The sequence below is a fragment of the Ornithorhynchus anatinus genome, chromosome 11 (assembly GCF_004115215.2).
Source record: "Ornithorhynchus anatinus isolate Pmale09 chromosome 11, mOrnAna1.pri.v4, whole genome shotgun sequence".
Lineage (NCBI taxonomy): Eukaryota > Metazoa > Chordata > Mammalia > Monotremata > Ornithorhynchidae > Ornithorhynchus > Ornithorhynchus anatinus.
The window spans coordinates 2,092,245-2,107,837 of NC_041738.1; the positions used below are offsets into that span (position 1 = coordinate 2,092,245).

At 49.9% G+C, this 15,593-nt stretch overlaps 1 protein-coding gene across 1 annotated transcript; it reads right to left on the bottom strand.

Moving 5' to 3' along the window:
* Positions 1–1,308: 1,308 nt before the first annotated feature.
* On the bottom strand, positions 1,309–14,585 carry SLC20A1 (solute carrier family 20 member 1). The gene is made up of 11 exons (XM_029075343.2): positions 14,410–14,585; positions 13,362–13,962; positions 12,924–13,064; positions 12,203–12,288; positions 9,510–9,606; positions 6,600–6,719; positions 4,835–5,098; positions 4,152–4,710; positions 3,762–3,947; positions 3,039–3,123; positions 1,309–2,510 (listed from the first exon to the last, which is right to left on the bottom strand). The coding sequence occupies exons 2-11, from the start codon at positions 13,699–13,701 to the stop codon at positions 2,349–2,351; spliced, it is 2,040 nt and encodes a 679-aa protein (XP_028931176.1). The 5' UTR covers positions 13,702–13,962; positions 14,410–14,585; the 3' UTR covers positions 1,309–2,348.
* Positions 14,586–15,593: the final 1,008 nt, after the last annotated feature.

Here is a 15,593-nt window from a genome sequence, read left to right on the forward strand (position 1 = left end):
GGCCTCTCTCAGGCTTTAGTCTTAATTTATAGCCAACTCATCTGGACCAGAGAGAACAGTCTGTCCTGTGTTGCCCGCTTGGCCGGAGCTGCCGGTTTTCTATATGGCAGATGTGAGAATGGTCCATGGGATGACCAGCCAGCTTGACTCAAAGTCACCAGGAGGGGAAGAGGGGGAATAAGTGCACAGTAAAGTCCTGTTAAACTGTTGCTCACTGGCCTACGGTTCCAGATAGGCTGTGAGTCTGGCCCAGGCCCAAACAGCCTCCCCTCTGGCACGCTTCCACTGCTGCAGCGAGTCCCAGACGGCTCGGCGGGGAAAGCTTTCTGCTTCTCCCTGCGGGAAGGATACGGGTCTACCAACTCCTTTATATTACACTCTCCCGAACCCTCAGTACACTGGTCCACACACGCAGTAAGAGCTCAGTAAATACAACTGAATCACCCCGAACCCTTACTTGTGCAGGAGATGGGGTGGATGAGAATAGGGTTGCAGGTTTCCAAACCTGCTCAAAGCCCTCCTACTGCAGGAGGCATCAATGGGTACCCAGTCCTGAAAATAACACAATAACGATGTCTAAGAACTACGTGCCAGGCACTGTTCTGAGCACTCGATACAAGATAATGGGGTTGGACAGAGTCCCTGCCCCACGTAGGGCTCACGGTCATACTCCCCATTTTCCAGATGAGGGAACTGAGCCACAGAGAAGCTAAGTGACTTGCTCAAGATCACACAGCAGACAAGTGGTAGCGTCAGAATTAGAACACAGATCCTACTGACTCCCAGGCCCCTGCTCTGTCCATTAGGCATGCTGCTTTTGTTCCACGCCCCAACAACCCGTTGGGGATTTTTTTTTACCATACGTAATTCTTGACCGAGTGAGGAAGAGACTGAAAGAATTCAGTTCAGCTCAACAAGCTAGGCACTGACCTAGCCTGGGGCTGAAAAGATCACAGCCAAGAGCAGGTTCAGTACAGCAGGGACACAAAGGGCCTCCCTAAAGGTCACAGGGAAAGGTGACCCACTGATTACATTTCAATGTTTCCCGCTCTTACCCCAGGCCAGCTACCGTTCTGGGGGGAAAATAACTTCGGGGGCTGTCAGACTGGCAAGTCCAAGAGTGGCTAGGACCCAAGATTGAAACCATGGCCCCGGAAAGTGTTAAACCTAAGGGGATTGATACCCCCAGGTCAATTAGCTAGTCTTTACTCTCCCACAGCCTTCATGACTCCACCCCAAGTGGCAGGGAAATATTTGTCACCAGAGTAAAATCCACAGATCACTTGGAAAAAAAAACTGACAGTTAAATTGTTTCTAGAAAAGGTAGGCTTTTTTATTTGTTTAGAGGTAGACAGATGAGCACGGAAGGCTGTAATGTCTCACATTTAATGTGTGAATTTTACACTCTGCTCCTTTCACCCACCTCACTAAGCTACAAGAGCCAAGGGGAAAAGAGGGACAGGAGGGGATGGCACCAGTCACCATCTTCCAAGGACCAATCTTGCAGTCAGGTGAGAAACTCAAGACCAGGAACACATTTATGGCCCATGGAGATGCCCCAGGCCCTTGTTTCCCCATTCCCTTCCCCCTCACCTCCTAAATTAGGGCTTAAAACTAGGATTTTACATTTTAAGAAAGGACACAAGATTGCCATAAGGCTTTTTTTTCTTCCCCCTTCCCCTCCTCCCCAACCCCAGCAGTAACAACACATTCAGTGAAAGAAATGTTGGCAAAGCTGGACAGATTGCAGCTCACTTCATTGTTCCCGGCCCCAGAATGCCTTCAGGAGTGGACTTGCACACGGGGCAACCTGTCACTGCTTGGAAGTGGTGTGAAATACATGTTGCAGCTCTCAGGACACCCCCATCTCCTCTTTGGGGAGACTTGGGTATTAAAAAAACAAAACAAAACTAAAAATAAAAAAAAAAAATAGGTGGCCCCTGTGCAGTTCAGCAGAGGCTGGTGAATCTAGCAAAGCAAATGACCCCCATCTGTTTGCCGTCAACCAGCCTGAAAGTCCGCAACAGACGTCGTAAGGGATTATCTTCCAGCGACAACATTAGACATAATGGAATTGAAGCCTGATACAAAAGAAGAACTATGTACAGTAATTCACAGCCCAGAAGGAAATGGAACCTCAATGATTATCAGTGGAGACCCAGCTATTATACAGCTAATTTCGAGACAGGTCATATTTAGCATATAAGCTCTTCTAGCACGAGGAAACTTTTCCTCCTGCTACTCGAGAACTCTGAAAAATAAAGCTTATTTTTTAGAGCCCTCTAGAACACTGTTAGCCACTCTGTGGGGGATAGGAATGTGCAGGTATGGTCCTAGCGTTAATGGCGTCACACTTTCAAGATGACATATTTGAAGAGTGCCATGATGCCAGCACTGATGACTCCAGAGATGGGCACCGTGACAAACCAGGCCATGAAGATGTTGCGGAAGAGGCGCCAGTCCACAGCCTTCTTGGAGCGGAGCCAGCCGACCGAGACCACAGAGCCCACCTTGGAGGATGAGAAACCGTTCAGGGAGTTAGTCCTCGAGCCTCGCTTTTAGGTAGGTCGTCGTCCCCACCACCCGTCTTCTAGTTTCCCAGAACCGCGTGCCAAGTCGACGTTCACACGGCCTAGTAATTACTGCTTAGGGAGTCCTACTAACCCCTACACGTGAGAAAGGGCGAGGGAGGCTAAGGCCCTAGCAGAGCCCAATCATAGTGGCTGCAGTAATTGAGGACCTTGGCCCTGCCTTAGAAGCCCACCTCTGATGCTCATTTGAGCAGCAGGGACCGGCTCTATTCCTCCCTCCCACGCCTCCTTGAACTCAGCCCATCGGGACTCCGGGAATCGACAAGACTCCCGATAAATGAAACGTTTTAAGCCGAGGAAGTTCTAGGAAATTAGTTTCCCAGCAAATACTGGAGAAAACGCCCGGAGTCGACAGGGGTAATTCTGTAATTCATTTTAATGGCGCAGTTCACTCCACCCCGGCAGCGTGCAAACCACACAAACGGGAAGGAGACGGGCGTCACTTACTTTACAGTGAGTCGTACTGATGGGAAGGCCGACGTTGGAAGCGATTACCACAGTGAGCGCCGATGCCAGCTCGATGCTGAAGCCACTGTTAGGGCAAGATGGCGTTCCAGAAGTCAGCATGCCATGCTTTTGTGAGGAGGGGGAGGACGGAAGCTAGCCAGCTCTGGGTCAATAAAAGCTTCAAATCCCGCCGGACACTGTGCCTTTTGCGTGAGACTTGCTTCAGCTGCTCATTCAGTACTGAAGGGAATCCCCGGCCCCTAGCTGAATGGCCCTCCCACTCATTCTCCTGGCAGGCCTAGGGACCGTCTTGTTGCGAGGACACTGAGGAACACGTGTGCAATACTGTGTCCAAAGCTGGGGCCGCATTCACACGAACCCTATTCTCCCAACCACGGAACGCTGTAGCCAAATGGGATGGCGGCAGATGACCTCTCCAACTTCCTAGCGGCATCCTGGCCCAAACGCTCAATGAAAGCTCACGGTGGCAGATGGCCAACGAATCAGGCGCCCATCCCGAACCGCCATATCGCACGAAACCAAAAGCTCTTGGGGGGTGGTCTATCTGTAACCAACTCATCCATCTGCCCATAAGCCTCGGGGAGGCAGGCAACAGCATGATAAATATCCTCAGAGGGATTGAGGGCTAGCCATCCACTGAAGAGGACGGTGGAGGTGGAGGTGAGAAGCTAAACGAGATGTTACCTTCTTGTCGCGACTTACCTTGAGGGTGTGATTGGAGTCAGATCTTTCCCCATGGTCTGGATCACTCTCCTTCCCCAGACCCACAAGCCAATGCAAATGCCAACACCACCGTACAGCAGCAACCAAATTGGGGTGGCCACTTTAGAAGCAACATCTCCAGTTTCATAGACCAAGTAGAGAGCAACCAGCGGGCCGATAGCATTGCTGGAAAACAAACAGAGATGGGGGAGTGGGAGGAGAGGCCATTAATCCAGCCAGGTGGAAATACCAGAACCACCAAGTCAGTCTGGTGCCAAATTCCACTTTGGATCAAATGAAATCGGCCAGGGGCCCAGATATTTACTGGTGCACTGTAGAGGCCAAAACCCACAATGCGCCAGTTCAGGTTGGGAACACGCACCAACTCACCTGACATCATTACCGCCGTGGGCAAACGACCCAAAGCAGGCCGTGAGGATCTGCAAGAACTGGAAGAGGAGGGACACCTCGGGTTTATCCTGGTCGTGCCATTCTTCCAGGGAGCCGCTGCTTCCCTTCCTGTCTCCGTGGCCCATCTCCACCTTCACGCTCTCGTCCACGTCGGCTGCCGGGTGGGTGTCGGCCACGGCGTTGCAGTAGCTGGTGTAGCTGTCCATACGGATTCTCTTTTTGGGGTCCGCGGTTGGCCAGGTCAGCTTCTCCATCTCCTCCCCCTTCGGCTCGCCTTCTTTGGCACGGAATGAATCTAAAGGCATGCCGCAAATCGCCATGGTGTACGACGTATAGCTGTTGTTGCGCCTCAGGGGTTTGTCTCCAGAGTCTCCCATGCAGTCTCCGACTTTGGCCAGGTGTAGCTTGTGGAGCAGCTCTTTATATAAGCCAGAATCTTTGTGAACGGTATGGTACTGGTAATGGCCACTGGAGTTCATCTGGTTGCTGACTGCTTGGTTAAACTGGACGAGGTTGCCGCTGGGCAACTGAACGGCACCTACCAAGAAAGCACGAATACTGACTACAATTCAGGAAAAATCTGGGTCTAAAAACAACATACGTCCCCTAATCGGGGAGTCAAAATCCACCCCAGCTTCTGACCGATCACACGACTCACTCACCGTTCATTGCGCCGTCTATGTTGGTTTCTTTCAAGTCGACACTTGAAAGTCTCTCCCGCTCTGGAGCTTCCTCCAAGTCTCCCAGCTTGAAAGAGACGGTTTTTTCTTCCACAGCTGCCCGCAGAGGGAGGGCCACGGAGCTCCCGTCAGAAACGGGACTCTTATTCTCAGCAGTAAGGGATGATTTGGTTTCCTCGGGGTCTTCTTTCAAACTGCTCTTTTTCTCCATCAGGGGACTCTCAGAGGGGCTGCATTTGATTTCTCCTATAAAGAACCGGCAATCTAAGCACACCTCTTCATTCACTTGCCTCCAAATCCACTTCTCTCTTTGAAAGCTCTTTCAGTAGGCCAGTCCCACCCCACCGTCCCCTCCCCAAATCTGGCTGAGTGAAGAGATCCCACCCCCAGTTCAATAACACTACGTGAGATGTCTCCCATCCAGGTGTCAATAATCCTCGGAGAAAGCCAGCCAGTAAAATACTCACCTTTCACTCGGCAACAAAATTAAACAAACAGTACATCCTGCATAATTTAATAATGCCATGGGGTGGGGCAGCCTCAAAGTTTTATTGGGTAGTTGAAGTACAGTTTATTTTAAAATAGGCCACCCGCCACCAATCTTCACAACGGTCGTTTAGGAAACCGAGTAACCAAGCCCCCCAAAATACCCTCACTAATACGGTAAATAACCGTACAAAATTCTTCAGCTAGACCTCACTCGGGGGGTTAAGTACTTCAAAAAAAGAAAAAAAAAATCAATTCTCTGGACGTTTCCAACTTCACGATTAGAACACGTCTGATCCGTGACCATGCCTCACGGCAAGACTACTGCGGGTGGGGGGAGAAATGGCAGGAGGGCTGGAAAGTTCTGTAGTTCCCGTTAACAACCGGCCCCGCTCAGCTAGGCCAGCAGAGAGCCCGACTGAGGCTCTGCTGCAATGACGCAGTCCTTCGTGAGGTTGCTCACACTACTGCAGTCTGCGTCATTCAGGTTCTGTACAGGATAAAATCCAACCGCGTAACAGATTTTGGGAACCTGGCAAAGTTAAGGAAGGGGGAAACCTGCTCACTGTCAGAATTTCGGCAGCTAAAGGGAGGCACATGATTCAGGCAAAAAAAAAAAAAGTTAAGGTGGCAAAATGGGATAAGCATTTAGCCATGTTATTAAACTGGCATAACTCATTCTAAATTATTCCCTCAAATGCCATTTTTTTTTAAAAAAAAAAAAGGCAACCCCACACTCCAAAAACTGTCACCGGACCTGGGAAATCTCACTGCATTTGAAAAAGGAGAAAACTGGGAGTGGGGCTTCAAGGACTGTTGTCCTGCACATTTGAAGGTTGCAAGCCTTTCAACCAAATATTATGGCAACAAACATCCCCTGCAGTCAAGAATGTCACCCCATGGTTAACTTTCCAAAGAAATCATTTTCAAGCTTAGTGACTGTTGCTGCCAACCTTGATCTCGGCTGAGCTACTAGAGCTCAAATCACAATGAGCATGTGCATTAATTAAAACGGGATGAGCGTCACCCCGGCTCTTTCTCCGGGGCCGGGAAATTTGGTAAAATTCGGTACTACCTCCCAGGTCCATAAGCCCCCTGAATGAAGTCCTTCTTAAGCACCCCATTAAGTGGGGGCCAGGGGCGCCCTAATCCATCCCACCCAAACCCCCTCTTCTCCCCCATGCCTTTAATAGGAAAAACTAGGAAAGATCTATACAACATGGTAGTTCTTAGATTTTGCAAAAAAAAGTGATTTACTTACGCTCGATTTTCTTCTTCATCCTGGGACATACAAAGAACCAGACGAAAAGGGCACAGATAACTGCACATCCCACCGAGATGAGAATGGTACCCCACAGAGGAAGTTTGTCAAAGCCCAGCACTAGGAAATAAAATAATCGATCTTGAAAACCCCAGGGCCACAGCCCCCCGCCCCGTAACATTTCCCCCTCATAGGAGCTCTTCCATGTGTTTCTCAGGCCCTCGAGTTTAGTGGCTACCTCCCAGGCCCAGCATCAGCCCTTATGACAAAAGACCTGAGCTTCAATTTGATGAAAATCCTATGATCATTCATAAAAATCTGAAGTGCTTAACCCACTTTAGAGGTGCCCAGATGAAGTCACCATCAGAAGCTAAGCTCTTTCACATGTTGGTTTTTCCTTTCCCTATTTAGAACAGATTAACGAGGGTTGTAAGCACTGTCTTATCCTCTTCCCCAATCTAGACCTCAGTGGACATGTTGATGCCCCAACCAAACTCAGTATCAAAAGCAAATTGCTACAGCGGCCTGTTTTCCTTGCATTTGACCCAAATAACAGTGTAAGGAGGTAGAACTGGGACACCTGAACTGATACTTACTTGGGGGAAAAAAGGTGTTGGCAGGGGGAGGGGGGAGAGAAGATGGTAGGGACCAGTTTTAAAAGGCTAATATTCCCGAATTTGGTCGGCATTCCCCAAGCTCTCAAAATGTTGGTTTGGGAAGCAGTCCTTTCCCCTTCCCATGCAAACTTTCAGAAGGTCGTTTCAAGCTTTACTAATACAGCAGGCACGACCACTTTGAAGAGCCAAGAATCTCTATTCACCACACTGAAAAATCTTAACCTGTTTTCTAGCTCTGGGGCCATCAGTATGGACTCTTATCTGCAATATGCTCCAGCAAGATCTACTCCTCCCTGCATCCTTATCAGTAATCCAAGCGGCAGAGGAAAACACTACTTCGCTTTTTGTTGAAGGCATTAACCTGCCGCTTCTGCTGAGCTAATTATATTTGGTTTTTGGCAAGATCGATTGTTTGTCATTCTGGTTCAAGGTCTGTTCGAGTTTTAATTTATGGTAAAGCCTACTACCCCTAAAGCAGTTTTATTGATTCCATTTTAGCTGCACAAAGATCACTTATGTGCAAAGTCCTGTTTTAGATTGGGCATATTCTATGTAGTCATAGGTCATGTAGACAGTTTTGATGATGTTTTAACACAGCTGAGCTCCCCAGAATTTAAAGAGAAAACAGGCCAGGTTTTTTTGGTGGGGTATGCAGGGGGGGAAAAAATCCAAGATGCAAAGTTCACATTATTTTGCCCTAGCTAACCAGTCAAAATACAAAATCTCATTTCTCTAAGGATGAATATTTACATTACCAGATTTAATATGATGGAAGATTATAAATAGGTTCTGAGTTGGTGAAGGAAGCCCACTACAGTCCAGCAGGAGGAAGATGTACCCAGAGAATTTGTTTCCTGTTTTAACATTTTTTTCCTGACAACCAATGTGAGTCAGAAGTTTAAAACTGCCCCCTCACCCAAAACATTAGCTTTTCTCTATAGCCCACTGGGATAAGAACCAGTTATTTAAGTTTTTTAATGGGTTTGGGGATTCAGACTCTTGAAGGAAACCACAAGGCTTGTTTCTCAATCTTAGTCACATTTTCATAGCCATCAATTTCAGAATCTACAAAACTTGCTTCCTCCATTACACCGATCATTTTAGAGTTGGGGAACATGGCAGCCTTTTCAAAACAAAGGGGGCAATATCATTGAAAGAATGGAAACGGTATTGCCTGGTGCGTGGGAAGCACTGAATGCCACAGTTGGGAGGGAGCACCCCTTGCCAGAGATCCTGGTGAGAGTCGGAGAGGTTTTTGGTCAGTTTGCTTAGGGTTGGCAGACTCCCATCTCTCTGGAAAACTCATTTTGGTGACATACTGGTGATGCAGGCACCTTGGAGGGCTCTCCGGCTCACGCCCCTTTCTCTTGGGGGTGCTCTTCAAGGATTCCCTGACATCTACTTCCATCTGCTCTGGTGAATCGCCCTAGAGGAACCCTGAGGGTAGGGGAACCGATCTGTGGTTACCTTGAGGTACCCCCAAGAGAAAGGGGCGTGAACTCGATTCTTCAGAATCCAAGACGTGAGCCACTGAACCCTGAACAACTGAGCTATTGTACGTAACTTCCTCAAAAGAACTTTGTCACTTGATCCAGGACCTATCAAGAAGTTCATCACAAGTCTTTGTGCTGCTCTTCCCACACCCCGAGACTGCAGTTCCTCTATCTAAAGACAATACGCAATATTCCCAGCATCCACACTCTGCCCCAAACCCAATGTTAAGGTAACATGACAATCTTTTCCATGTCCCAAGTTTTCCGCTCTGCTGCAGGACCTCCTCTTCCGAGTGCACTCCCGCCAGCTGAGACCATCCTTGGCCAGGCCGACTCGGGGGGGGATTATGTTAGAATTTAGGGAGCAAAAGTAAGGGCCAACAGCAGTCAGACTCCGGGCTGGGTTTTCACATTACTGGAGCAGTATAAAGCTAAAAGCCTCTTCCAGCAGTCGGGTCCCCAACTGATTCCAAAAGGGTCATCACAGGTGAGGAGAAGGGAGGGACAGGGAGGAAGAGGAGGAGGAGGAGGACAAGGAGAAGATCATGTTATCTGTATTTCCTGTGAGGACTAAAGAGGAAAGGTCTGTAGTGATTTTTAAGAGTCTGAGCCGGCCTCTGGTTGGAAAGCTATCTAGGTTAACAGCGTACACTAGCCTGCAGCCTTCTGTAATGGGCACAGGCCAGCCACCTTCTAGGAAACTTCAGCCCTGTAAAGCAAAAAGGGGTAAATTGGGCATTTAATGAAGGTTTTTAAATTGCTCAAAAATTTCACATTTCAATATTTTAACGTTTACTTACAAGGGGCTCCAGTGTACATGATGGAGAAGAGGTTAATTCCAACTGTGCAGGCATAGAAGACTGGCAAAGCTCGCAAGCCATTGGGAACGGGATCAGCCTGAAAAAGACACACACCCTTCAATCTGCAATCCCTCCAGCAGACCCGCGCAAGTCGAGGCCCTCCTCTATCAAAGGCGTTGAGCCCAGACTGCCAAAACTAAGCGTTCTGCGGAGCAGACAGGGAAGAACCACTCTGATGTCCATAAAAGGGAAGAAACCACCTCAAACCTTTGGGCTACCCGAACTAGCTGGACAAGTCCTGCAGTCACCTGGTCACCCTCTCTACTACTCCTTCTCAATCTGCCCTCTTCTTGTATTTGTCCCCAGTATTTGCCTCTGGCCCCTATATTAATAGCTGGATTTTACTTGGAAGGTCGGGTTCCCTTTGTGTTATTCTAACAACGGCCACACCCACTAGCGATTTTTCCGACTCGGAACATAAAACCAGCTTAAGTTGCCTTTAGAAGTTTGGGGCCGCAAGATCATGGCCAGCTGATATCCAAAACCCTTTAGTACTCCCTAACCTTTACTTTTGAGCACTAAAGTACTGCTAGAGTCAGGTCAGGTTTCCTCCTCTGCTGTCATGGAGCTACTGATGAGCAGCAAGGAGAAGGAAGAATCACGAACAGTCCAGAAATGGAATTAGCCTCTAAAGACTGAGTTGGCTATACCTAAGTATTTAGTCTCTGAGGAGAATGGGCTGGTTAAAGCCAAAGTTTCTTAAGGGACAGAAGATGAACTTGGACCAGGCTAAAGCATGACTGCCATCCCAAATCTTTGGTTAATTTTAACTCACTTCCTTTTCTTCTCAGAAATGATGTGGAAATTCCATTCCTACATCTCACTGAACCGTGTTTAATACGTGCTTAAATAGCATTAGCAAAAAGACCCAAAAAGATTCCACCCTCCTCACAATAAGCTTGATAGCCATTCATGTTCCCTTAAAGCAAGAAGTACATTTGTACTTCTCAAGCTAGAACTCAGAGGCAAAGGAGATAGTCTTGGCTATGCTAATTGAGCTTCCCAGATCTATTCTGACTCACTAGAAAGGTTCCAGAGTCAAGTCTGGGTGTCTTGCTGTCCGGAAGGACAAACCCCTGATTCTAGGGGAAGAAACTCAGGGGGAAAACTCTAGCCCATTCTCTGAGCTTAAAGAGTCACCAGGGACTGCTTAGTGGCTCATCGTTTACTACGGTCAGATGGCTGGCTGTAGGAAGGAGACATTTATGAAAATGCATTAGTTTTTCCCGAGGTTTAGTAGCTCTGCAGTGCAGCCGAATCTTCCATTACCGAATTTTCACATTTCCAGCCAAACTCCAACTTACAAGGGGGGGGTGGGGGTGGGAAGGGAAGTAGAGAAGTAGTAGAGAAGTAGAGTGGAAAAGTAGAGTGATTCAAGCCCATTTCATAATGGTAGACCTGAAAATAATACAGTTTAAGCACTTACTATGTGCTGTGTACTATACTAAGATTAGTACAGACACAAGATAATCAGGTTAGAGAAAATGCCTGTCCCACATAAAAGCTGCGATGTGCTTTTTTTGAACAGGATATGGATCACACAAGTACTCTAAAGAAATCTTTCAATATTGGTACATATTTTGCTAGTTGAGCGTTATTTTTGAAATCATTATTGAATGAATTCACTTTGTTTTGCATTTGGGAAACCACACTTTCTTTACATATTCCTAGGAGACTAAACCTCAGTGCTTTCTGGTAAAACTTTCATGGGACCACTTAAGAGGGCTAACCTGAGTATACTGGTATTAAGTTGGTCAGTACCATATCTGGCAATTCTACACCATCCTACGCATACAGATGCAGGAAATAAAGTCACAGCTACCAAATGTAGCTTGACCGGGGGGGGGGGATGGGGGAAATGGCGCGGGGGGGAAAAATTCACGAGGGAAAGGAGAGAGGATCCTTCCCTAGAGACATTTTGAACCAGACTGGACAAAGAACAAAACATTAAAGGCAGGAAGCGGTTCCATTCCTGCCTCTGGGACTAGATGACCTAATAAGGATTTTTCCATCTCTGATTTCCTTTGCTTTGGAGCCCTACAATGGAGCCCTAAGAAGCATTCACCTCGAAACAAGATAAGGTGGCATTTGGGTAGTATGGCAGGGCACGCACACTTTTACCTGGGCACTGTAACTGCGCTACATCAGAATCCTACCCTATTTTCCCTCAGGTTCTTCCAAAGACTTCTCAGTTTAGAAAACAAAATGGTTGCTTCAGTGTTCACTAGCAGAAGCTACCTCCCCCCAGTTCTGGGCAACTGGAGGCAATCATTCTAAGGATAAAGAGTGTCGAGGGGGAGGAACATCATAACCCCAATTTCTTTTAGGTCACTGGTAGCCTCAAAGACGTGGACAGGCTACAAAAGCCATAAACTTCAAGCATTTAAATCTCTGAGCGCGCTTCCAAACATCTCTGTCCTAGCTGATTCTTACTTTGAGACCCTTTCCAAGGCAAGAAAATGGGTTTTGGTCAGGAGTCATGCAGAAACAGAGCGACAGAAAATTTCACTATTCTCTCCCACCACATTAGAGCTTTAAAAATTTGGAATGTTTTGGTTCATTTTGTGCTCGGCACTGGTACAGCCCCCTTCAAAAAGTAAACTGAAAGATGACACCAGCAATGTGGTGCTTACCTTGTGAAGGATAAATGTGCTGACAAGGAAGAACAAAATTGCAGACATGATTCCAGAAAGAAGAGGAGAGATGAACCAAGACAACACTGGGTGGGGGAAAGAAAAATAAAAAAAGAAAACACAACTCAGCAAGGTTATGCAGGTGAGTCTATGATACAAGGTATCACAGTCCAACTGTCAAGGTGCAGTTGCGAAGCAGCGTGGCTCAGTGGAAAGAGCCCGGGCTTGGGAGTCAGAGGTCGCGGGTACAAATCCCCGCTCGGCCACCTGTCAGCTGTGTGACTTTGGGCAAGTCACTTCATTTCTCTGTGCCTCAGTTAACCCACCTGTAAAATGGGGATGAAGACTGTGAGCCTCACGTGGGACATCCTGACGACCCTGTATCTACCCCAGCGCTTAGAACAGTGCTCTGCACATAGTAAGCACTTAAATACCAACATTATTATTATTATTATTCTCTGTGCCTCAGAGATATGTGCCATATATAAAATGGGGATGAAGACTGTGAGCCCCACGTGGGACATCCTGACGACCCTGTATCTACCCCAGCGCTTAGAACAGTGCTTTGCACATAGTAAGCGCTTTAACAGATGCCATCATCACTATTATTAAGGTGGAAAAGCCCGTCCCAACATTCCCCCGAGCCCGTTTTCTACAGCAGCCAGAGAATGTACCTACGCAGTCGCCAACCCGCAGAGCGTTTGCGTCGACGCCTACCTACCGATTTTTAGCAGCTCTGACCACTTGACGCCTTCTTGTCCTTTAGCCACCAGGGAGAAGCCAATGGTCGCGCCCACGATGCAGTGGGTCCCCGAAATAGGAAGCTTCAAAAACGAAGCCGCTAGCTGCCACACGGCGGAACCTGAAAGGCGAGTTTTGGAGAAAGTGACTTACCTCGTGCAAGCTTTGCAGGTGACTCACCTCGTGCAGCGGCGGCGCAACGTGCCTCCCCCAATCTAATAATAACGTTGGCATCCGCGAAGCGCTTACTACGTGCACGGCCCCGTTCCGAGCGCTGGGGTGGACGCGGGGTCACCAGATTGGCCGACGTAACTGACCGCGCCTCGACCTCCGGCGTGCCACGGTCACCTTCCCCCCGCTCCGAAGAGGGCGACCGGCCCGCGGCTGGACCTCCCTCTGCTCCGAGCCGGCGGCGTACCGAACATGGCGCTGACCGAGCCGGCCATCAGCAGCTCCTGGGTGGCGTTGTACGTCTCCACGTCGATGAGGCCCTTCCGGATGGTTTCGCTGACTTTGGCCCCCAGCAGGACGGAGCCCACGGTCTCGAAGACGCTGGCGAGGACGCAGGCCTGCCGCAGGGTCACCACCCCGGAGCCCACCGCCGTGCCGAACGAGTTGGCCACGTCGTTGGCCCCGACGGAGAAGGCCAGGACGAAGGCGATGACGAAGCCCAGGACGAGCATCCACAGGAAGTCCACCAGCGGACCGGGCGGCCGGGCGGCCAGCGCGCCCGTCGCCAGCGCCGTCGTCGCTTCCATTGCCTCGGCGCTTTCCCCGCCGATGACGCGGGCGGCCTCTCGGGATGTGTAAACGGGACGTGAGGTATGAGGGCGCGGTAATAAATAATATACTGTATAAAATTAAATACTGTAAACTACGACGAGGAAGGGGGGGGCTGAGGAGGGGGTTACTGCTATACGCTGCGTATGGGCAGCTCTGGTCTCCAGTTTCTTTGGCTCCGGGGGGCTGGAAGCGGCGCGAGGAATCCCATGGCGGAGCCCAGAAAGGAGGGGTTCATCCTGTGGGGGAGAGAAGACGACGACAAAGGTGAGGAGGGGGAAGCCTCGACGCCTCCCCCCTTTCCTGCGACGCCCTGAGGCGCGGGGCCCGGGCACATGGAGGCCCAAAGGAAGGGACGCGCATGCGCGCCAAGGGCGGGGTGGATGGAGGGGGGATGGAGGGCGCGCGCGGGGCCGGCGGCGTCGCGCGCCCTCGCACGCGCCCCCCCCCCCACCCCGGCGCGCGGGCCGTTGTTCGCCCTCCCGCGCGCGGGCTCCCCGCAACCCCGCTCCACTTCCGGAAAACGGTCCTGCCCGCGCGCGCGCGCGCGCGCCAAAAGACTCCCTCCCTCCCTCCCCGCGGCGGGAAGAGGCGAGGGCCCGAGGGCGGCGGCCTGGGGGTCGCGCGCCCTCCTCGCTCTATTTTTTTTTTTAAAAAAAAAGGCCATCGGGGGCGGCCGGACTCACCAAGAGGAAGAGGAGCGAAGGCTGCGGAGGCGGCCTGACGGACCCGCTGGGGCTTTCTCTTCTTCCTCCCCGCGCACCCAAGCCGGCGACAAAAGGGGTCCAGCGGCCTCCTCCTTTCTCAGCCCCCCAAAGACAGCTCCGTCAGCTGCAGATGCGCGCCACGCCGCCCGCCCCGGGAGCCCTTTTATTGGCCCAGGAGCGCGCCCGGCCCCCGCCCGGTCACGTGACGGCCTCCCTCTCGAGTCCTCCGATTGGCCCGCGGGATCGGCCCCGCCCTCCAACGCGCCTGCGCGCCGGCGGCATCGCTTTAGCGCCCCCTTCCGGAGGTCCTCGGAGCCTCGCTTTCCGGGGCGTCGCGGAATTCCCGCCCAGCCCTCCCCATCGCCCCGCCCCACGGCACTCCTGTACATCTCCATATATCATTTATTACTCTATTTTATTAATGATAATAATAACGTTGGTATTTGTTAATTGCTTACTATGTGCCAAGCACTGTTCTAAGCGCTGGGGGAGAAACAGGGTCATCAGGTTGTCCCACGTGAGGCTCGCCGTTGATCCCCATTTTACAGACGAGGTAACTGAGGCACAGAGAAGTAAAGTGACTTGTATGCAGCTATGATTCTATTTATCATTATTAATAATAATAATCTATTTTGACGCTACTGTTTTGTTCCGCTGCCCATCTCCCCCTTTCAGACTGGGAGCCCGTCGTCGGGCAGGGATTGTCACATTGCAAGCGCTTAGCACAGCGCTCTGCACACAGTCTGCACTCAATAAATACGATTGAATGAATGAATCTTAATATTGGTAGTAATAATAAAGGTGATTAAGACGACACCGCTCCTCTTTTCCCCGACCCCCAATCTCTCATGGACACCCGGGCACTTGGGCTTTTCAACCCACCCTCAGCCTCACAGCACTTTAAAAAAAAAAAAATTAATTAATTAATCAATAAATAGCATTTATTAAGTGCTTACTATGTGCTACACACTGAGGAGCAGCATGGCCTAGTGTAAAGAACACGACCCTGGGAGTCAGAAGGAGCTGGGTTCCAATTCCTGCTCCACCACTTGTCTGCTGAGTAATCTTGGGCGAGTTACTTCACTTCTATGGGCCTCAGTTACCTCATCTTCCAAATGTGGACTCAATACCTGCTTTCCCTCCTACTTAGACTGTGCGCCCCA

Bases quoted from the DNA above. Each gene is read 5' to 3' on its own strand.
- SLC20A1 (XM_029075343.2), bottom strand. From the start codon at position 13,701: ATGGAAGCGACGACGGCGCTGGCGACGGGCGCGCTGGCCGCCCGGCCG. The intron at 9,607-12,202 runs GTAAGCACCACA...TGTCTTTTTCAG, and splicing joins GCACATTTATCCTTCACAAG to GCTGATCCCGTTCCCAATGG. The intron at 3,124-3,761 runs GTAAGTCGCGAC...TTGCCCTAACAG, and splicing joins ACTCCAATCACACCCTCAAG to TGGCTTCAGCATCGAGCTGG.